Source organism: Trachemys scripta, chromosome 6, assembly GCF_013100865.1.
Source record: "Trachemys scripta elegans isolate TJP31775 chromosome 6, CAS_Tse_1.0, whole genome shotgun sequence".
Classification (NCBI taxonomy): Eukaryota; Metazoa; Chordata; order Testudines; family Emydidae; genus Trachemys; species Trachemys scripta.
The window spans coordinates 47914730-47939813 of NC_048303.1; the positions used below are offsets into that span (position 1 = coordinate 47914730).

Sequence of the window (25084 nt, forward strand, 5' to 3'; positions counted from 1 at the left end):
TCCACTGTAACCCCTACGTCCTTTTCTGCAGAACTGCTGCCTAGCCATTCGGTCCCTAGTCTGTAGCAGTGCATGGGATTCTTCCGTCCTAAGTGCAGGACTCTGCACTTGTCCTTGTGGAACCTCATCAGGTTTCTTTTGGCCCAATCCTCTAATTTGTCAAAGTCCCTCTGTATCCTGTCCCTACCCTCCAGCGTATCTACCACTCCTCCCAGTTTAGTGTCATCTGCAAACTTGCTGAGAGTGTAGTCCACGCCATCCTCCAGATCATTAATGAAGATATTGAACAAAACCGGCCCCAGGACCAACCCTTGGGGCACTCCGCTTGATACAGGCTGCTAACTAGACATGGAGCCATTGATCACTACCCGTTGAGCCTGACGATCTAGCCAGTTTTCTATCCACCTGTCTCACCACCAAGCGGATGATGTGGGAGCAGGAGGATATTCTATGGCAGCAGCGGCAGCAGGATAATCTACAGTGGTGGCAGCAGGATGAGGCAGAAGAACAGGATGATGCGAAGCTGTTGAAACAAGAGGACCAGTTTCTGGATCGCCAACAAGCATTCAGTGCTATTTGGGACCCAGGAAACCAGTGTAGATTGATGGGAGAAAATCATTCGGCAGAGCTGAGATGACCAGCACTAGCAAGAGAACTTCAGGATGGAGAGGGCCCAGGACATTACTGATGGCTTTGCACACCTGGCATTCCCAAGCTATATGGGGCAACTTATGGAACACATGTACAGAATGGTGGTCAAGTGTGCCTTTGGCCTTTGAAAGGCAGATGATGCTGTTTATGGAATAGGTTGGAAGCAACAGGGAAAAAATGTTCCAACCATAATATCTGCTTGTTGTGTTCTGCACAATATTGCTGAGCGCAAGGGGTGGAGACTTGCTCAGAGGTTTGAACAGCCAGCAAGGTGTCCCACAGAAAACATAAATACTGAGAGGAATGTTGCCAGTGATGCCTACTGTTTGTATTCTGAGTCAGAGGCCTGCACATATAGTGGGGTGGAGTGGGTTGGGATGCAGCCACACTTTCCCTGGCCACTGCAACACTGTCCTTGGCCACTGCCACAATCTTCTGGGAGAGATGCATTTCTTTCTCCTTCTGGGTCCTCATGTACAGCCTCTACCTCCTAGCCAGCCTGGTTTTCCTCTGTGATTCTGCCATCCTGTCCCACGTCTTCCTTTTTTTCTCCTTCAGGTTGGCCAGCCTGTCAGCAGTACACAGAGGCCCTGTCCTTGATGGTCTGGGAGTTGCAGATGCTGTGATTGTGGGAGTAGGGGGAAAAAACAGTTGTTTATTGTTTGTGTCACAGACAAGTCATGACAGCTTTTTTTAGTAGGTATATGTGACTTTATTTCCCGCTGAGACTCTTACCATTTTGGGGGGAACCTCAGAGATGGTAAGTGGTGTGAATGTATGCTGTTTGCCAGAAGCTGGGAATGAGCGACAGGGGATGGATCACTTGATGATTACCTGTTCTGTTCATTCCCTCTGGGGCACCTGGCACTGGCCACTGTCGGAAGACAGGATACTGGGCTAGACAGACCTTTCGTCTGACCTAGTAGGGCCATTCTTATGTTCTTATGAAGGTGCTGAATGCATTTGGATTTCAGTCTACTGTGTCTGTTTTCATGCTCGTAGGGATGGGATGAGTGGTTTGTTCCAGGTTTGTTTTTGCAGTTTTGTGTGCTGGATGCACTTCTATGGGAGTAGAGGTTTAAAGGGAGGCTCATGGGGGGCAGGATCTGGATAGTAATTCCTTCTGTATGACCATTAAGCTATCCTGACTCTTGATAATGTTACACTGAGGCAGGTGACTAGGAGGCAGAGATTGGTCTTATACAAAAAGGCAAAGGGCAGATCAGAGAAATACATTGTGAAGTTATTCACCAGGATGGTCCCCCCAGAAGTGCTGCAGGAATGAAGGGGGTGGAAAACTATATTGGGGGAGGGATGTGTGAAACAAAATCGAGCTATTTCTCAGTGTTAAGTTCAGTTATGTCTCCCCTGCAGACATGGAGAAAGTATAGAGAAAAACAGAGTCCTGCAATGACTGTCAACTAGAATTCATGTTATAGAGCATTTTTACCTCAGTGAAGAATAGCATTTTTTTGTGCCTTCACCGATCATGCAGTGTGCATTTATACCTCATGAAAACTACAAAAACTAACCAAATTTCTTTTCCTGTAAGCCCTGTCTCAATAAACTGTTGAATGTTGCACAAATGAATGCTTTCGGTGTTTGAATCTACTGCTGGAGGGGAGCAGAGAGGCACAGGGTACATTCTGTGATTGCACCATGCTGGTGGGTGCCATTTTGAAACAGAACAGAGACTGGGAGGAAGGCGGGGGCTCTTAGCTCACATCAGCCAACAATAATAATAAATAATACATTGTAAAGATAGCTGCTTACATGCTGTAGTTCCCTCCAGGGAACCTGACTCTTCAGTCCCGGCCCGGGTTTCTGGATGGGATTTGGGCTCAGCCAATGGAAGGGTCCATTGTAGCAAGGCAGGACTGAGGCTCACTTTCCAGCTGGTCATCATCAGGTTCCTGAGGCACAAAAAGATCCTGGCTCTCAAGGGGCATCCTCCTGCTCAGCCACCAGTGGGTCAAGCCAGTCATCCTTGGTGCGGGGGAAGAGTGTGGGCAGCATCTTGGACGGGTTGTACTATAATTGTATAGAATTGTGTCCAGTTCATCAAAAAATGGTCAGGTCACATGTCTTCTAACAGATTGTCTCCTCTTATCCCTCGTTCCAATGCACTTTTTTCTGAGCTGCTTGTTCTTTATCCAGTCGGCATCCCAGTCATGACCCCTTTAGGACATCTGCTTTGCAATGTCCACACAAAGGTCCTAACTCCTGTGGCATGCCACAAGAGCTTCCTGAGCTGACACTTCTCCCCAGGTGGCTGTGAGATCCAGGATCTCAGCACAGCTCCAGGCAGCTGGGTGAGGCATGTTGTGGGGCTTCTGCAGTGCTATGTGGTTGTATTGCCAAAATAATGATATACTGGGATCGATGAGCAAAGTGGCAAAATTTGGTTCTGTGCCAGCTTTTAACTGGGGGGAAGGGTCATCCTGGAAACTTGTGGACAATAGGAAAGTGAGGTCACAGAAATAAAAGGTTTCAGAGTAGCAGCCGTGTTAGTCTGTATCTGCAAAAAGAACAGGAGTACTTGTTCTTCGGATCCGAAGAAGTGGGCTGTAGCCCACGAAAGCTTATGCTCAAATAAATTTGTTAGTCTCTAAGGTGCCACAAGTACTCCTGTTCTTTTTACAAATAAAAGGACAGGTCAGTAACAGTTGACCTGCAAAGCACTGTGGGAGAGCCAATGAAATCATAAAAGTGGTGCACAGTGATTGCATGCGCATGAACAAAAGATCTAACTGTAATTCAATTTGAAGTATATCTAGTCCACTTTTCAAGAGTTCCCAATAAACGCGGAGTTAATTCACAGTAATGGGTTGCATCGTCTGTATGCAAGGTTTTCAAACCAGATTAACTCAATTTGATGAAGGGCAAACCCTAAGTGAAAAGTAAATGTGAAACAATGATCAACTCACACTTTGGCCCTGATCCTGCAACCTTACATCTGGAATCCCTTCAGGACAGAAGGGCAGAGAGAACCACCATGGAGATTTGCTGTCCTCCACATCCTCACAAACCTGGCCCTTGCTAGCCTCTGGAGTCTTATCCTCAAAGGTTTTTATTTGGTTTCGTCCCTAGTCTGAATTGGTCACTTTTTGGTCCCCTCCATTTGCCCATAATTACTGGTTGTGTCTGCTTTACTGACCACAGTGACCATCTTCCAAATTACTCTCTTGCATTAGGGTCTCAAAGACATGTTCATGGTCCAGTCGTATTCTTCTTCTCTCAATAGCCAGACTATGTTCCAGATGATCTTGTGGAGACTGAAGCTTGACTGGTTTTAAGTTAACCTACACAAATGAAAAGAAGCTCTCATGTGATTGTATAATCATATCTAAGTGTGCTCTGAACCGCACTTTGAGCCAATGCCATTTAAAAAGTACGCTGGCATCAGCATCCTCTAGAACTCTTTACTGTAATTTCTGCAGTACAGCAAGTCATATTACTACAGATAAGGAAAGAGTTAAAGTTCAAGTGATTATGCAATATCTAGGTTTTCACTTTTAGTCCTGAGCCATTTGCCAAAATTCAACGACAAGGTGTTTTTGTTCTGAGAAACTAAAAATACAAGAAACTCACCAAACCCTATTTTGTTTAAAATACTTCACAGAAAACAAAACTGGAAATGCATTTTCAAATTAGTCTGAGGAGTTAATATTGTGTGTTGTGTCCCACGTGAGCATTTGCACCCCTGCCACTACTTGCGCTCGGATATGCTCCTTTGAAAATGCCATAGCAGCACACTTTTACAGGCTGTTTTCCCAACACTCTTTTTCTGCATGTGAAGCCCTTCTGTCCCCAGTGTATTTCCCTTTTCACACACAAAGCATGTGCAAATTCCATTTATGCCTGGCCCTATGGGTAGAATTGGTCAGTTTAGTGGCACAAACTGTTTGAAAATCTAGCCCATTGGCTTTTGAACAATGTTATCTAAACAGGGGACAGACAAAAACAGCTGAGTTGCAAGGAACAGCTGCTCTCTGTATCCACACCTATTCTCTGGTCCCTTCCACCTAGGCCCAGAAGCTTCAACAAGAACAGAGCCAACAAGAACCCTGCTGCTCCATGTGAGTGACGGTGGTTCCACTGTACCTCCACCCCAAATCCTCTTGTCGACTTAGAGGCTTAGACTTAGAGACTTTGTCAGGAACCTGGTGTGTTTCTAGCCACCAGCCACTACATATGGCCAAAACAGCCTCTCCCCTGGACCTACTGTCAGCAGGGCATGGGGCTACACCAGTTTTCCCCACTTCATGTTCTCTCTCTCAGCCTTGCCCTCTCCCTTTCTAAACAACTCTGCCATCTTTTCCTGGAGGGATGTTAGTATCACCAATCCCTGCTAACACTTCTCTGCCTTTGATTCTTTTCTCAAACCAGCTCCTTTCCTCCACTTCCATCCCTGCTCAGAATCTTGCCAATTTTTTCTTAAAACAAAATTGCCCTCCCTCCCAGCAGAGTTAGGTAGTCATAGGGTTACCATATGTCTGGGGTTTCCCAGACATTGCCTCTTTTTTGATCCTCCGCCTTCTGTCTGGGCGGATTTTTCAAATAAGAGGCAATGTCCAGATTTTTTGTGGGGCAGATGTTGCAACTCAGAAAGAGAGTTGCCAATTGGTCCCTCCCCTGCATCGACATCTGACTAGTCCCTCGCAGCTGCCAGATCCCATGCTCCCAGCTCTGGGGAGGGGGACAGCCCCACAGGGAGGTGCTGACTGATGGCTGTTGCTGTGTCCTGGGTCTGAGCCAGACCCAGCAGTGACACTGCCCCCTACCTCAAGAATGAGAACACAGGTACCCCCTCCAGCACCCCAGGTTCCCCCTCCAGCACCCCCCAAATACCACTCCCAATACACATACACACACCTCTTCCAGCACTCCCCAGGTGCCCCCTCCAGCACCTCTCAAATACCCTTCAGTACACAAACACACACACCCTTCCAGCACTCCCCAACTGTAGCCCCTCACAGCTCCCCCCTCCCCCAGCAGTGTCCTCTTTTTGGGAACCTTAAACATGGTAACCCTAGGTAGTCATTCTTCCCTCTTCCCAAACTTGTCCACAAAGCAACAACAACAAAAGTCTAATAAATAAGTGGGCTTTTAAAAAGGTATAAAAAGTTATAGTTGTTTGCTCCAAATGCTGAAATTCTGATGGATTTTGAACTGAGGTGTCCTGCTTGAATGGCTGCCCATTGAAGCTGATCTTAGTTAATCATCACCAGTTTCATCCTGAAATGACCCGTTTGGAATGCTGAGCTAAAGATGCATGAGCTAAGGGGTTGGGCACAGGATCAAGCCAATAATAAATAATAATACAAACCATTTATATAGTACTTTAATGTTCAAACATTAACCAACTAATTTAGCCTCTAACCTTTCTCAGGCATTTTATGTTTGGAAATATCTGTTTTACCAACTCTGTCAGTAAAGTTGGGATAAAGATGCCAATTCTAGTAAGGAAGAACTTAAAAAGTAAGGACCTATAAAGTGGTAGAAAAATAGCCTGTCATGAGGCCACAGAGAAGGTCTTTAAAATCTTCTTATAGTCTGTACTTCACATTATTTTTCTGCCCTCATGTGAAATGAGTGGAGAATATCGCGCGCGTGTGTGTGTGTGTGTGTGTGTTTCACAATAATCAAACAAGAGACATTTCACAAAAAAGCTCTTTCCATGCCAGGATATTTCTGAATTAAATGAGATACCTTTTCATCACCAACTGGTCTTATTACATATGTAGAGAAAGCCACACTAATAAGTTTCTGAACATTACTCAAGATATCCTGTACTGTAACCTTGACACCAACCTAAAAGAAAAAGAAAGTTACCACATTGTTAATTTCTAGATAAGACAGCAAGTCACAACTCTTGCAGAATTAAATGTTGTCTTGAGCTTACATCTTAAAGGAGTAGAATGCACAGATTTTTCACTGTGGCCCTAGTATCACCAATACACTTCATGAATATTTAAAACCATGGCAACATATCTGTAAACAGAGGCTTAGTAGCACCTCTAAAAATGGTACAGACATTTACATTTGGCTTTATGATCTATTACTTCCATTTACTTAGGTGCCATTTCAGTACCCTGCTTGAACCTTTAGAAGCAGTAGGACTTGCATTAGCAAAAATCTGTACAAGTCTATAAAATACAATGTGAAGTGAATGACTAGTGAAATACTTTACTAGTTCATCTGAAACAGACATGATATGCATCAAGTCTTTGGTCTTTAGGATTTTTAGAAAACTTTGGAATACATTCTCCCATTGATGCAATCACATCACTCCCATTAAAGCTAATGGAAATTGCATAGGGGCACAGAGAGGAGAAGAGACCGCTTAAGGTTCAGTTCTGATTTCAGGTAAGTGACTGAGCAATGCATTGCCATGTCTTTTACAGCACAAGCAATAAGTGGCATTGACACATCTGAGATAAGGATCTTTGTATCATGTATTTCAAAAACATTAAGAAATCCACCCATTCTGTGAGCCTTTCTAGCCATGGACCCTGATACAAAGCCTATTGAGGTCAATGGGCCTTGGAGTGGGCCAATATTGACTATCTACCCCACTTTGTATTTTGTTTTGTATTATGCTTGCTAATGCCTTTAGACCTTAACCTCTTCAGGGGACCTTATGTTAGTCTGGCATAGCTCACTCATAGGACAGCAATGTGCTATAGAAATATAAAAATCATTTAGCTGCAGTTGTTTCACATGAGGATAAGGCACATTATTTAAGAGTCTTCATTAAGCCCCTTCTGAAATTAACAATAGTAAAGTTACAGTGGTAGAATCCATTATTTTTCTCCTCCTGCCTTTCTGTGCAGCAATTTGTTGAAGAAATAATTATAAAAATGAGAAATTAATATCACTTACTTCCATGCTAGTAGTGAATGCTCGGTTTACCTTTGCTTTGATGATGATAATTTGTCCAACTCTGTTAAGACAAGTGTCATCTCATTAAGTTGCACAATTATTACATGAACTGCATTATGATCCAAAACCCACTGAAGTCAACAGGGGCCCTTCCATTGACTCCAGTGGGCTTTGGGTCAGGCTGTATAAACATTTGTCATTCCAGTGATCCATCTGTGTAACATAATGGAATACCAAACAATGGTAAGCAATATTACACTGGTCTACAATTTTTGAGAAGTTGTCTGCTTCAGAGATAAAATGTGCTATTTATTATGTATTTTGATGTGCTGAATTCAAATATGACAATTAAAACAACTGATTGGCTACTGTTTCTAAGATATTTAAGTTTTTACATTTTATGTCTATGTATATTGTGTAGACAGTAGAGTTTTAATCATAAATTGTAAACCTAGGTCTTTTCATGTGTTTATGGTTGCTTTACATGATAATATTTCACCTGTCCTGTTTATGTAACAATTTAAAAATCAGCAAAAGGCTTATATAAATAAAATTGATTATGAAACAAAAGGCAAAAAACTATTATGTACATAGTTTAGTCCTATTCAGTGTCTACTCGGCGCTTCTTGGCTTGTCTCTTGTATTCATTAAATGGAGCATCTCTTGTCACTGCCCAGCAATCGTCTGCAAGCATTGATGGGCTCCATTTGCCCTGATAGCGTTTCTCCATTGTTGCAATGTCCTTGTGAAATCGCTTGCCGTGCTCGTCGCTCACTGCTCTGCAGTTCGGTGGAAAAAAATCTAGCCGAGAGTGCAAAAAATGTATCTTTAGTGACATGTTGCAACCAAGGCTTTTGTATGCCTTGAGGAGGTTTTCCACCAACAACCTGTAGTTCTCTGCCTTGTTGTTTCCGAGAAAATTTATTGCCACTAACTGGAAGGCTTTCCATGCCGTCTTTTCCTTGCCAGGCAGTGCATGGTCAGATGCATCATCTCGAAGAAGTTCACGAATCTGAGGACCAACAAAGACACCTTCCTTTATCATAGCTTCACTTAACCTCGGAAATTTTCCACGGAGGTACTTGAAAGCTGCTTGTGTTTTGTCAATGGCCTTGACAAAGTTCTTCATCAGACCCAGCTTGATGTGTAAGGGTGGTAACAAAATCTTCCTTGATTCAACAAGTGGTGGATTCTGAACACTTTTCCTTCCAGGCTCCAATGACTGTCGGAGTGGCCAATCTTTCTTGATGTAGTGGGAATCTCTTGCACGACTATCCCATTCGCAGAGAAAACAGCAGTACTTTGTGTATCCAGTCTGCAGACCAAGCAAGAGAGCAACAACCTTCAAATCGCCACAAAGCTGCCACTGATGTTGGTCATAGTTTATGCACCTCAAAAGTTTATTCATGTTGTCATAGGTTTCCTTCATATGGACTGCATGACCAACTGGAATTGAGGGCAAAACATTGCCATTATGCAGTAAAACAGCTTTAAGACTCGTCTTCGATGAATCAATGAACAGTCTCCACTCATCTGGATCGTGAACGATGTTGAGGGTTGCCATCACACCATCGATGTTGTTGCAGGCTACAAGATCACCCTCCATGAAGAAGAATGGGACAAGATCCTTTTGACGGTCACGGAACATGGAAACCCTAACATCACCTGCCAGGAGATTCCACTGCTGTAGTCCGGAGCCCAACAGCTCTGCCTTACTCTTGGGTAGTTCCAAATCCCTGACAAGGTCATTCAGTTCACCTTGTGTTATGAGGTGTGGTTCAGAGGAGGAGGATGGGAGAAAATGTGGGTCCTGTGACATTGATGGTTCAGGACCAGAAGTTTCATCCTCTTCCTCTTCCTCGTCTGACTCAAGTGAGAAGGATTCTGGTGCATCAGGAACCGGCAGTCCTTCTCCGTGGGGTACTGGGCGTATAGCTGATGGAATGTTTGGATAATGCACAGTCCACTTTTTCTTCTTTGACACACCTTTCCCAACTGGAGGCACCATGAAGAAGTAACAATTGCTGGTATGATCTGTTGGCTCTCTCCAAATCATTGGCACTGCAAAAGGCATAGATTTCCTTTTCCTGTTCAACCACTGGCGAAGATTTGTTGCACAAGTGTTGCAGCATATGTGTGGGGCCCACCTCTTGTCCTGATCTCCAATTTTGCAGCCAAAAGAAAGGTGACAGGCAGTGGTTATACTGCGCTTTTGTGATGCAAAAGTCACTTCACCACAAACATAGCAGAAGTTATCTGCACTGTTCACAAAAGTACAAGGCATCTCTGCTCACTTTGGCTAAACAGAAATGTGTCCCTTTGCAAAATCAAACACTGACAAATAAGAGAGCACGACACTGTATGATTTCTAGAGCTGATATAGGGCAATTTGTTCAGCAGAGTGATGTAAGCTTCGTTATGATTGCATCATCCATGACTTCTAGGAACAACATGATGCAATTCATATCATGTATGATGCAATACCAGCTTCAGATTGCATCATTCATTGTTTTGCCTAAAAAGCAAGTACTGTCCAAACCCAATCATAGATTTATTCATAGATCCAGTCAAAGATGTATTTTAGTCATTTCTGGTTTAAATTGAGATCCCCTCCCTTTATAACTCACTTATCTTCCACCATTCCCAAGTCAAGGGTCGTATATACTGACCCAATAGCATATCTTGAAAACTAGAGCCAATCAACAATTTTAAGCATCATTTTTGTTCTCAGTGACCCAGAATTAGTAAAGTTTGACTACATTTATTTCAGAAGCATTTTGGCTGTAGAGCAGTGTTACATGCCAATGCACTTTTTACTGATAATGCACAAGGCAAAAACTTGTGCATTATCAGTAAAAATTATGTGCAAAAACAACAACAAGTATTTAATTGTAGAAGTTCTTCTCAAATCAAACTGTACTGGGAACTTCAATAAAGAAGCTGTTGAACCAAACTGGAGTTATTCAGAAAACTATATAGACTTAATAAGAGAGTACCTTTATATTTCTAATATAATATACCTATATGCACCATTATGCTATTATACACCAATCTCAAGTCCAGTCAGAAACTTTAGACTGGATTCCATTTTTAAGTACACAGGCATATATGCTTGTGAGGTTTGTTAAATCAGTGAGTGTACATATATGCACAATTGCACAAGTGGGTACTGGTATTTCATTTCTCAAGCTATACATAGGCTGATAGGGCAGAATTCACTTTCTTTCCCATAGGCTCTGTTCTGTGATGCCCTGGGAATGCACTCTCCAAATTGTGAACAGGGCCAGGGCTGCAGCATGCCTCCTCTGTGGCTGCTATTCCAACAGAGAACCTTAAATAGCAAATACTGTCTCTTCACTTAGTTAAATCCTCAGTGGCTATAAACTGGCATAGTTCCATTGACTTCAATGGAACTATGCTGATTTACATCAGTTGAGGATCTAGCCCAAAGTATGCAATGGCGCATAAACAGGATACAGTGGGCCAGATCCTCAGCTTTAGTAAATCAACCTAATTCCATTGAAGTCAATTGAGCTATCTGCATTTACACTATAGAAGGATCTGGCCCAGTGTGTTTATTAATTAAACTTGGAAGAAATGGTAAATGGAGCAAATTTGTTTAGGTTAAACTAAGGCTCTTCTTAAATTAATCATCTCACTTCCAGTCTTTTGGAAAATCATTCTGATGGAAAAGTCTCAGCCAGCTCTAGAAACAATGAAGATGGTGGCCATCTTTGCTGGGGACAGCATCACTTTCATCTGCAAAGGCCTAAGGAAGGCAATAGCCATCTTGCTAAGAGCTGCCTGTTGCTTTATTGCTACTGACAGTGATGGGAGATGGCAGCCATTTTGGATAAGGGCAAAACTTCACATGATTGAAGGAAGAAATCAGAAATTCATGAGTATCCTTACAACAACTAAATATTGTGAGTGTTAAGAACATTGTTGAATAATTTGGTCTGTAACTAATAATACAGATAAGGAGACTTTTTAAAAATATGATTTTTATCTTGACAGTGTGCCTTTAAAGTCAGAAAATCTTTTGCTTAAGAGACCATAAAAGGATGCTTCATCCAGGAAACTGACAAGCAATTTTATTTCTAAATGATAACTCTATTTTTCCCTTCAGTGAAACTTGTCTCTATTATAAAAATAATTTCAAATTATTTTGCTGATTTTGTAACATTTATATTCTAATCTGAGGATCTTTTGGGACATCAGAAAGGGCCAAATTCTTCACTGGCAAAAAATGGAGGAAATTGTGTCTGTGTGGAAGGCAAATATAAGCCCTTGAGTAGGTGCTAGTCCTGCTCTCCATACTGCTCCTCAGCAGCTGACTGAAGTATGACTCTACAATCACTGTGAGTCCGGCAACTAGGCAGAACTAATTTACGTGGGTCAAAGTAGCCACTGGGTCCTAGAATTTGGAAACCAGGATGGGCACAAAGCAGTTTTTCCCAGAGCCACCCCCCATCTCATTCATGTCACACCTTCCTCTCCTACTTACGCACCCTGGCACAACCCCGGAGAAACCAAAGGACTGGTCAGGTGTGTGTGTCCCAGGCAGAAATTTGCATAAACTGAATTTGGGTGTTGTGCACAAAACTCCTCTGCTCCTCCTACTGTACAGCACAGGCCAGTGCAGGCTTGCCTCCTGATTGCTTCTGATTTTCTGGTTCTCTCTCATTCTGCTAAAATGAAGAGGTTCAAGTTGGTTGCCCTTCTCTTTCCCAATATGGCAGAGAGACTAGTGTTCAGTCATTTTAGAGGCCAATTTCTGAAATGGTATCACAGGCTAATTTCATGACATTTTTAGAAGCAGTGAAATCATCCTCATTATGTTCATTTTTTTAATATGCTGTGCAGGTAGATTCCTTTAATTTCCTGCCCAGACATCGGAGGTCACAGCATTTCTAGCAATCTGATTTGTGGGGTGTCTATCAGGCAGACTTTGCAATATGAAACCTTGTTGGAAAGGTGGGGAAAGAAGAAATTAATTGCCTTCTCCTTTGGTCCCACTCTCAGAATGGGATATATGATATATGATGGTCCAACTCTCAGAATGGGATATATGATATATGAGTTACAAAGCTTGCCTCAGACAGAGGGCCTCTGAAACAATGGGACTCCAAGAAGCTGCCTCTTCTTCGGGTGGCCCTGGGCATTTGAATGGATATTCAAGAACACTGGCCATAGAACATTGCATTTTCATTGACTGGAACATTTTGAAATGTACCCAGGGGTGGCTCCAGGCACCAGTGCACCAAGCACGTGCCTGGGGCGGCAAGCCGTGGGGTGCGGCCTGCCGGTCACGGTGGGGGTGTCAGTCAGGGAGCCTTCAGAGGAATGCCTGCGGGAGGTCCTTCGGTCCCGTGGCTTTGGCGGCAATTCGGCAGCGGGTACACCAAAGCCACAGGACCGGCAGTCCTCCCGCAGGCATGCCGCCGAATCCGCGTTACCAGTGGACCGCCTGCAGGCACGCCGCCGAAAGCCGCCTGCCTGCCATGCTTGGAGTGGCAAAAACCCTAGAGCCGCCCCTGAATGTACTAAACTGGGAGGTTTGGGTGGAGATACTTGGTCAATAAAAGAATTTAAATCAGATTATTTTAAATCAGACAGTGCTCATGCTATTACTATGAACTCACACAGTGTAAAAAGAAAAGGAGCAGGAATTCATTCTTTCTCTTGGCATAAAACTAACTTTCCCAGTATACAGTTTAAGTTGCAGAAGTAGTCACAGAATATATACCTCTTCCCAAAAGATTTGGTAGGCTAATGTAAGTGAATGAAACATTAAAGCAGGAAACACTATAATCAAGTTAGAGGGGATAGTTATTAATTATATGAGAAGTTTAATTCAATCTTCTTAATTATACATGTTCAGCGCATCACCTGGTAAGCACTACTCCACTCAGGATGTTAAAGCTAATCTATAGCTGAAACACAGTTAAAATATTTAGGGGCTAATTCTGCTCTCAGTTACAAGAGTGAAAATTCCATTGAAGTCCATGAAGGTGGCATCTCTGTACCTGAGAGAAAAATGTGATGCTTAGTTCGTTAGTAGAACCTTTTGATCACAGCTTTCCAGAGGAGTGCTTTTCATTAGAAAGCAAAATGGAAAAGACTGTAGTTGGGAAGAGGACTCTTGAGACTGGCCTTGTGCGGGAAGTCAAGGACCTCTTAGGTCTCTTCCATGTGGCAATGTTTATGCACGTCTCTTATCAATCTTATTCCTGTCCTTAGGTGAATCTGGGTTTAGAAGGCCCGATATTCAGCACTATGAGTGCACAAATGTGTGCTTATTCTGAATGCACAATTGCCAATAGTTACTGCAATTACACCACTTCTGCAATCTTGCTGACAATTACCCAGCTGTATGTGCAACTGTGATAATTGCAAACTTCGCTACAAGGATTGCATCAAGTGGCACATACAGTCTGCCAGGCTGGACTTAATGACATGGGAGGATATGGCCCATGACAGGCGAGCTTGGCATTCCACTACAAAGGAAGCAGAACAAGTAACAGAATATTGTCGTGCCACCTTGGCCAACAGTAGGAGGGAATGTATACACCAACTTGGCCTGGCACATCTCCTGAACCCTGCATGTGGAAACTGATTTCTAGTTATAGTCATACTCAAATACGAGCAACAGTCATTATTATTATTGTACAGTTCTGAAAACAGGGCCCATTCCATATATCCTGCCTTCTAAGAATTAAGTATCACAACTCAGCACTTAAAAGATGTCAGTGTTCCAAGGGTTAATCTTTTTTTTTTTAACCTAGCTACATCCAAAAGTACATTTTTGTCCCGGCTCAGTGCACTAATAGTGCAGTGGGCCAGACTCTTATAATGCAGGAGCAAATTTGCTATCTATATTTTTTAAAATGGGAGTGAATCTGAACAATAACAATGCCTTTTTAAAATATAAACAATTAAAGAGTTAATGGATGTTCCCCATTGTTAATATCAACTGCAAACAGTTGGCACTTACAGCGCAAGGGTTTAGCCTTAAGAAATCTTAGTTCCCTGGCTGAGAAACAGTTAAAGCAGAAGTGAAAGATTTTTTAATCCTTGCACTATCCTGTGGATTCACTAAACATACAGAGTTTGCAAATATAAAATTCCTCTTTTATGCCTTTCTGCTACATGGATAATTCTTATAACCAGCTGAAGAACGAATGAAAAGAAAAGAAAGAAATTGAAAGAGAGCTTGCACCTATCAAAAATTCGCACAGCAACTATAATTGAATGTATTCCTCATTCAAAAAGGAATAACCAATGGTTCGTAGTATTCATTTTAACCAGGGGCAAAGGTCATTGGGTCTTAAGTTTCTGACTTGTTTACTAGTTTATAGGGTCAAAAGTAACTACAGTTTATTTTAGACTTTGTGAAATTGATCTTTGCCTTCCAGCAAATGGGCGAGTTAAGCCCAAGCACCGTTGGCAAATTTCTAGACTGAACCCTATGCCTGTAGGGAAATCATTGAACCACTATCTCAGATTTTATATGCCTTGGTTAATCTCTGTTAAATAGAAAAGAAAAAGAGGACTAAACTGATAAGGTTTGATAATTACTATACAGGGTTCTACCTGGCAGTCTCTTCAAATTGTATGTCATCCACTGACGCTGTCACACAGGATACACCAGCATGTTTTTCAGCTTCAAAGAGAGAGAGATAAAGCGCAGAGTTACTACACTAGATATACTGCTGCAAATATCTCACATATACATAGATTGCAAACACAGTGGTCCTGATTCTCCTCTCAGTCATGTCAGTGTAAATCCAGAGTAACTCCCCTAAATTTACATGAGTGTAAAAACTGATGTAAATGGATCAGAATCAGTATTTAACAGGAAATATCAGGCCTGCATCAAGCAGAGACCAGAATGGATTATTTTAAGGATCCCTTCCGGCCTTAAAATCTATGAATCTATGAAAATTGTGTGTTCTTATTCTAAAAATGGTTAACTAGCAATCCAACATAAGAGTGAGAAGAAGTACTTTGCAGAAGAAAAACATCATAAAAAAGAATAATTGGCACTGTCGTTGTAAAAAAAAAAAAAAAAAAAAGGTATTTGTATCATCATCAGACAAAGAGTTACAGCCAAACAACTGAGCACAATACTGATGAGAGTTAAAACATCATTTCAATTTACATATACTGACAAAAATGAGTTATTTGTTTATCTGTGCTTAGATAACTTCGGGGCTGGCCAGTCAGTGCTTGGTGCAAGACTTGGAGAAAGGAAAGTTGGCTTTATGCTCTCCTGATCCTGGAATTGACTGAGGTCCAGGACAGTTCCCAGTGTAAATAGTCACAGGGCTGCTTTATTTACACCTAGCTTCTGACATTTTGGCAGCAGGGGATTACCAAGTCCTAGCAGCACCCAAGCCCATGCTCCCTATGCCAAGGGACTGTGAGAGGTGGTTGTGTAGGAGTCACTATGGAAGCGCTAGATCACTCAAGGATTCCCCTATGGACATGCTATATCACTCAAGAGGGAATTTTCAGGTGGCAGGATCTACTGGCTTTATAGCCACTTAGAGCTGCCAGAAGCAGCAAAAAGCATCTGGAGGAAGGTGACTCTGGGTATTGTAAAAAGGAAAAGTTAAGGGGTTTAAATCACATTTTTATTTATCTTAAGCTGTTTTTCCTTCTTGTTTGGCTTAACAACCTGGTGCCCCTGAGGCACTTTCTCCCCTTTAAAGCAATTCTTCAAGCAGCAATCAATTAAAATAAGTCCCACTTGTTTTTCTCCTGAAGATAAATAAAGCTCTGCCCATGCACTAGCTGCTATGACTGTGTAGGTGCAGACATGTCACACTCTTGAGTTTTCTTTTTGATTTTTAAGAAACCAAATCTGCAGTCCTTACTCAGTGGCAAAACTTCCATTGAAATTCACTGCCACTCAGAGGGTCTGCACAGGGCCCTATGCATGACTTAAGCCAAGTGTTATTGGCTTAGTGAGTCCTCTGTGCAGGGATGAATTTAATCATAAATGATTGTGATTTTTGTCTGGGTCAAGATTCAAGAACTGGGTTCATCGTATATTACTGCTTGAAGGACTCCATTCTCCTATCACCCCTGCTCCAACCTACCAATTCCCTCCCTCAAAAAAGTGTATGTTGGTATACAGATACAGCTCATGGTAATATCAAGACAAGTACATGACATACCTATGTAATCATGTGACCTTATACTTTTACCAGTTGTTCTTCTAGTTTGAGAAGGAAAACAACTTCTTTGCTCTTACAGCATTAGAACTTGAAATCTATCTCCATTATATATATTAATAAATTGTGTGTGTGATGGGATTACTTCTCTGATATTAATGAACAGTTTTCCACTAAGAGTCACTAATAGCGACAACAAAAAGAGGAGAAAAGTTAAATATAGGGACAAATCCTCATCTGATGTAAATTAACATATCATATGATAGATTTGTTAGGTCCTCAACTGATATAATTTAACAGCCCTTCTTAGATTAGGCTTCTGCCTGTTAAAATAAGTAGTACTTGATACACCAGGTTTAAAGGTAGAATACATAGCTCTGAATGACTATTTTTTTTAGAAGAAATAAAAAGCGTGTTTATGAATAGCAAACAGTTGCAGACCTAGAGCTGCATACCTTCAGAGCACTATGCAGGACAAATTCTCCAGCACCCTCACATCTTTCTATATATGAATAGTAGATTAAATAAAGCTGTTAAATCACTAAACGTTGCAAATGCCTACACAGTGGTAATAGTACAATATATGGAGATGCTATTCAGACACAAGATATCTGCTAATCTCCTCAATGCTTGTTATGGACTATTTGTTAATATATGCAGTACCATCTGTAAATGAAGTTCATGGACAGCAGAGATGGCAAAGAGTTGAATTTGCTTAAGATTTTAAATGTAGCATTATCAATTTAGCTACGTTTTCAAACTGCAAACATGCATGGGTATATTGTATATACACACATATTCCGTATACTGTAGTTTGATTATGGGCAACTCTAATCCAAATGGAAATCAATGCATTTAAAATTGTAAAGACAGAAACAGAACCTTCTGATCTCAGTTTTTATTGTCTCATATCTTTCCACTTGTTATTCCCCTTTTTCTACTTAAATTGGACGACTTCATTTTTCTGTAATATCGTTGACAATTCTAACCTATCTATGACATTTCTGAAGGCAGCTCTTATCATATTATATGTAGGCAGAGTTCATGGGAAATGGGTTCTCTCTGTCTCTCAGTTTTGACTGTACTCCACTAGTGCTTTTATCTCCTTTCTTCCCATTTTTTTCTCTTGTCTATTTCCTTCATCCTTTTCTCTCTACTGTTGCTCTCTTCTCTTCACCTTTTCCAGAATCCTCTACCTACTCATCACATTGTAATCCTCCTCTCCTTCCCCTTTTCTCTCTCACCTATATGTCCCATATAGTTGTTACTTTCCTTTCTTTTGATCCCAGGATTTTCCCTCTCTCGTTACTGCTCCATAACATCAAACACAGTTTACTTTTAAGGGGTAATGAAATCCGAAGGGGTTATTTTAGTTGAGTAATAATCCACTCCTAACTGCTGGCATGAGTGAATCTTCCTACAGGACCTCTTTCAGTAGTCTGTAGTGGGTTGACATTTTTTGTAAGCCTTTCTGGCATTACATTGCCACTTCAGTCACAAAGTGCACGAGATTGCCTAGTAAAGAGGGAGGGCAAGAGAGGGTCTTCACGTGTTGGCTGGAGCTGCCCTTGAAAGAGAGAGAATTGGCAGATCTGGAATATATCTACCAGGATTTAGCAAATTATGTACAAGGGCAGTAAACTGGTATCACGCAATTAAAAGAAAACAAAAATACCTGTAAACATAGCATCTATAATGAGCTCTTTACTGTGTGAAATAGAGTTCCAAGGGAAGTGGTGGAAGCCCAGTGCTTGGGACTTTTAAATGTGAAGTGGACAAAACACTACCAAATGGACTGACGGGAAAATCTTACATGATGTAAATCTCTATTCCACTTCTCATTCTAAGGTTTAATTGAGCAAATTTCATTCTGCTTCTTTCCCATAATACAAGAAACAGTGGGACACTGTGAAATTAAGAGGCTACAATTTAAAAAATGGGTCAGAAGAAATATTTTTTCCATGCAAATTACAATTCACTTGTGGAATATATGGCTCCAGGGAACTGCTTAGATGAAGAGTTCCCCCCTTCTCCCCCCACCACCTGCCTTCCAGATTTGAACACCTCAAAATTCAGGAGTGCTCAAGCTCAGTTTGGGCAGCTGTTACTTCATTTCTCCCAAATCAAATATACTGATCTACTGTAACTTGCTGTAGAAAAAGTAGGGTAAAATTGAGCAAGAGATACTTCCCAGTGGTTATTAGGACTGGAATTGCTATTTTCAACAGCCATTGCCTTTTTGTTTGTTTGTTTGTTTAAAAGGAAGACAGTGATATTGTATTGGCAAATTCCCCATAGAAAGAAAGAGTGGAAGAAAAGAATAATAAAGGCACCTCAACTTTTCCTCATTTATGTAGGACAGTCTTATAATATGCATCCAGATATCCTCCAGTCACACAAGCTGAAAATTGTTCCACTTTACTGCAGTTCTGTAACCATATGGAAACCAATCCTGTCTGAGTTCTGTGCACATCTAAAATTCCTGCTGAATGACCTGCCCTGGGAGCGAGTTACCAGTGACCCAGGGCTGCGGTGGAAGGAGGGTGCAGGTGGTGGAGGGGGAGAGAGAGAGCGAGCCCAGGGCTGGGGCAACAGGGGGTGTGTGTGGGGGGCAATGATGGGGGGAATTAGGGCACCCAGAGCTAGGGCAGCAGGGGGTGGGTGGGGAGAGCCCTGGGCTGGGGCGGCGGGGGGGTGCGGCGAGGAGCCCAGGACTGGGACGGGAGGCAGCCAAATTTTTTTTTTGCTTGGGGGTGGCAAAAAACCTAGAGCCAGCCCTTGCCTCAGTTTCCCCCCTGCAGCCAACGTTCAGCCCTGGTGTCCGTCTCAGTACCCCCGGGAGCTGGCTGCTGCCGGGCCGCTGAGCGCGGGGTGCCCTTACCTGCCAGGCAGGCGGTGGTGTCGATCCACTTGAGGAGCTGGCCGGCGCTGAGCTCCCCGCGGTGCGTGGCGTGCGCGGGGAAGATGGTCTGGCACATGCGCACCTGGCCGCTGCTTTGCCCCTCGGCAGGCTCCATGGCTCCGCCGGGGGCGGCTGTTCCCTCCGGGGCTTCCCGCTGCGGGCAGGCAGCGCTGGCAGAGCCCGGGTTCCTCCTCCTCTTCCCGGCGCTGCTCGCACAGGAACCGTCCCGTCCCGTGCCTCGGGCTAATGTGTTGTGAGCTGCTCCCGCGTTGCTGAGACTCAAAGGGCAGCCGGTGCCCTGCGCTTGGCTCTCAGCTCAGCCGCCTCCTCCCTAGCCCCGCCACTGCACGGGAAAGTACTTCAGCCCCGGGCGCAGTCCCTGCAGGCTGCCCGCCAGCTCTGAGCCGCCTCCGAGCAGTGGGGGGTAGGGAGGTGCTAGGTGCATCTCAGCTACCCATGCAAGGATGAGGAGTGGGGCTGGGGCATGGCTTGAAAAGGCTCATCCTTCAACAGATCCCCAGGTAAGCACGCTGTGTGATTGTCAGTGGCATTGTGGAGTCATCCGGGATAGGCCTCTGAAAACATCACACTCACAAAAAGTGAACAGTGTTAGGAACCGTTGGGAAAGGGGTAGATAATATGACAGCAAATATCCTAATGCCACTGTATAAATCCATGGTACGCCCACACCTCCCATACAAAAAGAACAGGAGTACTTGTGGCACCTTAGAGAGAAACAAATTTATTAGAGCATAAGCTTTCGTGGGCTACAGCCCACTTCTTCGGATGCATATAGAGTGAAACGTGTATTGAGGAGATATATATACACACACATACAGAGAGCATGAACAGGTGGGAGTTGTCTTACCAACTCTGAGAGGCCAATTAAGTAAGAGGAAAAAAAACTTTTGAAGTGATAATCCCATACAGTTCCGCTTGCCTCATCTCAGAAAGATATATTAGAATTAGAAAAACTGCAGAGAATGGCAACAAAAATGATTAGGGGTATGCAACAGCTTCCATCGGAGGAGAGATTAAAAAGACTGGGACTGTTCAACTTAGAAAAGGGAAATCTAAGGGGGATATGAGAGAGCTTTTTAAAATTATAAACGATGTGGAGATAGTGCATAAGGAAGTGTTATTTATCCCTTCACATAATCAAAGAACCCAGGGTCACCCAATGAAATTAATAGGCAGCAGGTTTAAAACAAACACAATGCATAGTCAGCCTGTGAACTGGTTGCCAGGGGATGTTGTGAAGGCCAAAAGTATAACTGGGATCAAAAGATATAGATAAATTCACGGAGGACAGAGCCATCAATGGCTATTACCCAAGATGGTAAGGTACACAACCCCATGCTGCGGGTGCCCCTAACCTGCAACTGCCAGAAGCACTTGGCATGGGCCACCAACAGAAACAGGCTACTGGGCTAGATGGACCATTAATCTGACCCAGTGTGACCGTTCTTACATTCTTATTCAATATGCAGTTGTTGCCACTAAAAAGTCAACATCTGCTGACCCACCGCACCCTAGTCTAAGTACGGAGGAAAACATTGGCCTGATGGAGTATGTCTGCATGAGGATAAAAGACCCAAGATACGGAGTTAACTGACTCCAACCTTGCAGGTCCCAGAGCTCAGACTCCAGCCCCAGACCAAACATCTACACAGCAATTTTTCAGCCCAAAAGCCTGACCTAGGTGAGCCCAAATCAGCTGACCCGGGCCAGCTGCAGTATTTTTATCCCTGTGTAGACATACCCATAGATACCAAGCTGTGGTTGAGGAGTCTTACTACAAAGCAGTTAAGACATTCTCTGTCTAACTTTAAACTAAATAACGATGGATCAAATTTTGGATAGAGGGAGATGGAAATCATTAGATCAATGCAGACCGGAGAGACTTTGAATGGGATTAGTGATCATTTTCATGTTAGATTAATAGCACCTAGCGCTTTTCATTTGGGGAGCTCAAAGTGCTCCTTACAAAAGAGGACAAGTATCATTATCCTTATTGGACATCAGAGGAAAGTGAGGCACAGACAGGTTAAAGCTTGCCAAGGCAAACAGTGAGTCAATAGTAAATCTTGGCAAGGATTCCAGCTATCGTGATATCCAGACCAGTAAACTTCATTGCCCTTAGACTGTTTATACTTACAGCATTGCCTGGTGCTAAATACATTTTAGCAGATGTGTTACTGCTGAAATATTTATAATCTGACAATTTTTTGAACTCTCACTTATTCATATTGTCACAGACTGACAGCACCACCAATGGGTGTTGTAAATGTAAGTGCCCCTTATCACTGTGAATGTTGATGTTTTTTCTTTTGACATCTGCTTCCGCAGTAATGACCTGTAGGTCAAGCATCTCTTGGCAGTTAATAACTGGCTGGAGGTTTTGCAGAGGACCCATGCCCACCTCAGATGTCATTCCTCCTATTCTAAACCATTAATACATAAACACAGTAAAGAAACAGTAAAGTAATTGCCTTTGCATGGGTCATAGAGTCCTAAGTTCAACTGCATGTTGCCATGGATACGGTGTTTGAGTTGTAGATATTATTTATTATGTATTACAATATCGCCTAAAGGCTTAAGCATATGAGGTGGCCAGGGGGGGGAGTATGGAGGTGCTTGTTGAAGAGGCAGAACTAATTGATGGAGAAGATTGGCATTGCTGGCAGAGTGAAGGCAGCAGTCTATGACGTGCTGAGATAACAGAGTGGACAAGCAGGGAAGGGCTAAATTGTGGAGGGCCTAAAAGAGAAGCTTGTATCTGATGCAATGTTAATTTTTTTCCAGCAGTTAAAAACCAGCACAGGTACCAGTAAAAAAGAGGATTTCATTTGCAGTGTTTCATGAAGTTTGAGAATTGTTATAGCGACATCCTTTTCTTCATTATTCCTTACCACAAGCTTTGTACATTTATTAAAAACATACATGAATGAATTAACACACAAAAATGCATTTAAATGATGTTGAGGATCCAACTTTAACCCACAAAACAAGGAATTACTGAGTTTTAGGCTGATAAACCATCTTTGAATGGGCCTCACCAAGTCATAGTTTTGCAGTGCTGTAGAGATTCTCTTCCCTCATATTTGTTACCATCACTACATTATGGCACAATTCTTGTTTTTATTTTTTGGCAAACAATGCTTATTGCAAGTTACAGCCAGTTTAGCATCACACTATATATACCTCAGAGGAAACGGATTCTCCCAATCAGTATGCTGAACTCCACTTCACTTACTTCTATTCTCTGTTGCTTCAGAATGAAGCTTGTTCTGAATTCTCCTACCCTTTTGGATCTATGAAGCAAATAAAAGCCCAGAATAGGGTGGCATAGCTTTAGCCTTTGCTACCTGATGAACTGCGTATAAATTATATGCAGTTGGTATTTCATTTCCTTCCTTGTCTGTTCAGTCTCAGTCCAGATGATACAAAGTCAAGCGTCTAGCCTTTCAAGGCATGGATATAAGATCTCAAAATGGAGTTTCATCAGAGTGAATAGAACATTTGGATTTTTTTTTAAAACGTTTTATTAAGGCAAAGTTACAAAAAAAAAGGTTAACATGCTACATTGTACATTGCTTATTCAGGATCAGGTGACTAGTCAAAGAACCTGGCTAAAGATTCTAGCTTGCTGGCTGGGGACCCCTTCTCTTTTATGTACATTAAAAAGGATGAAATATCTAAATACCTATCCTCTTTTTGGCACTTCTCTTCTGTATGTATTTGGGGCAAAAGCCTTTCCATTACAAGGACAGTCCATATTTTACTAAACTACAATTCCATAGGAGGAGGAGTCACATTTTTCCAATAAAGTGCGGTAATAAAGAAACTAATTTGTCATTCTGTTGAAAATTTCGACCCTTTCCTGGAGCATTAAGTAAGCAGGACAGGGGATCTCTAGGACATCAGCATTTTGTCATAAGATTAATCTCTTTAATTGTTTCCTCCCTAAACCATCTAATTCCTAGATACAATCTCCACTTGTACAACTATGTTCCCCTTTCCCAGCAACCCTTCTAACAGCGTGCTTACATAGTAGCAAAAATATGATGGATCTTAACTAGAATCTAAGAACATAAGAACGGCCATACTGGGTCAGATCAAAGGTCCATCTAGCCCAGTATCCTATCTTCCAACAGTGGCCAATTCCAGGTACCCCAGAGGGAATGAACAGAACAGGTAATCATCAAGTGATCCATCCCCTGCCGTCCAGTCCCAGCTTCTGGCAAACAGAGGCTAGGGATACCATCCCTGCCCATCCTGGCTAATAGTCATTAATGGACCTATGCTCCATGAATTTATCTAGTTCTTTTTTTTCTAATGCCATCTATACAGTAATTTATCAAAAAAAAAATTGTATGAGCTACACAAATTGAAGATGTATGTCCCCTTTTCCTTATGGAGACTCACTAGATCCATTTCTTTGTCTAACTCCCTCTCCCATCTTTTCATCTGGGTTGTTATCAACATTTTTTTCAATCCAATTGTATATATCTTAGAAATTATACCTTTTGTTCCAGCTTTCTAGACCTAGACCAAAAGTGGTTAAAGGCTAGATAGAGCTGCCTTGTACCCAGATCTCACGAGAAAATATTTGACTTTGTAAATATTGAAAATACAGGATTTTTATATTACTTATATTATTACATATCTCTTGGTATGATCTCCAATCAGGACGTAGGAACAACTGCAGAATTGAGCACTTTCGGCTCTTACCCACAATGAATAGTCACGTTGATATTTCCTAGGGATAAATTCCTGATTATTAATGAAAGTAGCAAAGGGAGAGGGCCTCAGTGACAGGAATTTAAAAAAAAAGTGTTCAAAATTGGTCTGGATGAATGGGTGATTTTTTATTTTTGGTGGCCTAAATTGTCTACGGGTATGATACAGAGTTGTCTATTATTCCCCCATTGTTTGCTTTGGCAATGGAACCATTTGCAGTAATATGAGAAACAGGCCTTGGGTAAAAGGCACCGGTGATACTTTCCAGGCACCTCACTACCACCTGCCCTCAGAGTGAGGAAGCCTTGGCTATGGGGGTCAGGTCATAGGTAATACAAGCATGGCCTTCCAGGCCTATGAAAGCCTCTCTCTCTCTCTCTCTCTCTCTTTAGGTTAGTGATAGGCACATTCCAACCCCCGAGCAGGTGGTAGTGAAGTGTTTGATAACTCTGGGTACCCCAGGAAGCATCACAGCATCACAATGCCTTCTGGATTAGAACACAAAATAGCACACAAACATCTTTTTACGGCAAATTACCCTCCAATGTGGAATAGTAAAAGACTTTGGGGAATGGAACAACTATGAAATTTCTTGCCTTGGTAGAGTAGCCTTGGTAAAGATGAATATTCTCCCAAAGTAGTTATTGTTTGAAGGGATAACTTGTCTTTTGCCTGACTCTGTCTAAAATCTGTAAAATAGTTTCCAAATTTACGGAGTCAT

General features: G+C 42.3%; 1 protein-coding gene across 1 annotated transcript in view; it reads right to left on the minus strand.

The window, feature by feature from the left end:
* Positions 1 to 19964, minus strand: part of ACOT12 (acyl-CoA thioesterase 12) — a 45620-nt gene extending 25656 nt beyond the window's left edge. Inside the window, exons 1-5 of the mRNA XM_034774629.1 lie at positions 19600 to 19964; positions 15133 to 15202; positions 7537 to 7597; positions 6364 to 6465; positions 3809 to 3953 (exon numbers count right to left, since the gene is read on the minus strand). Coding sequence (XP_034630520.1) covers positions 3809 to 3953; positions 6364 to 6465; positions 7537 to 7597; positions 15133 to 15202; positions 19600 to 19735 — 514 coding nt within the window. The 5' untranslated portion in view covers positions 19736 to 19964. The remainder of the gene's footprint in view (positions 1 to 3808; positions 3954 to 6363; positions 6466 to 7536; positions 7598 to 15132; positions 15203 to 19599) is intronic.
* Positions 19965 to 25084: the final 5120 nt, after the last annotated feature.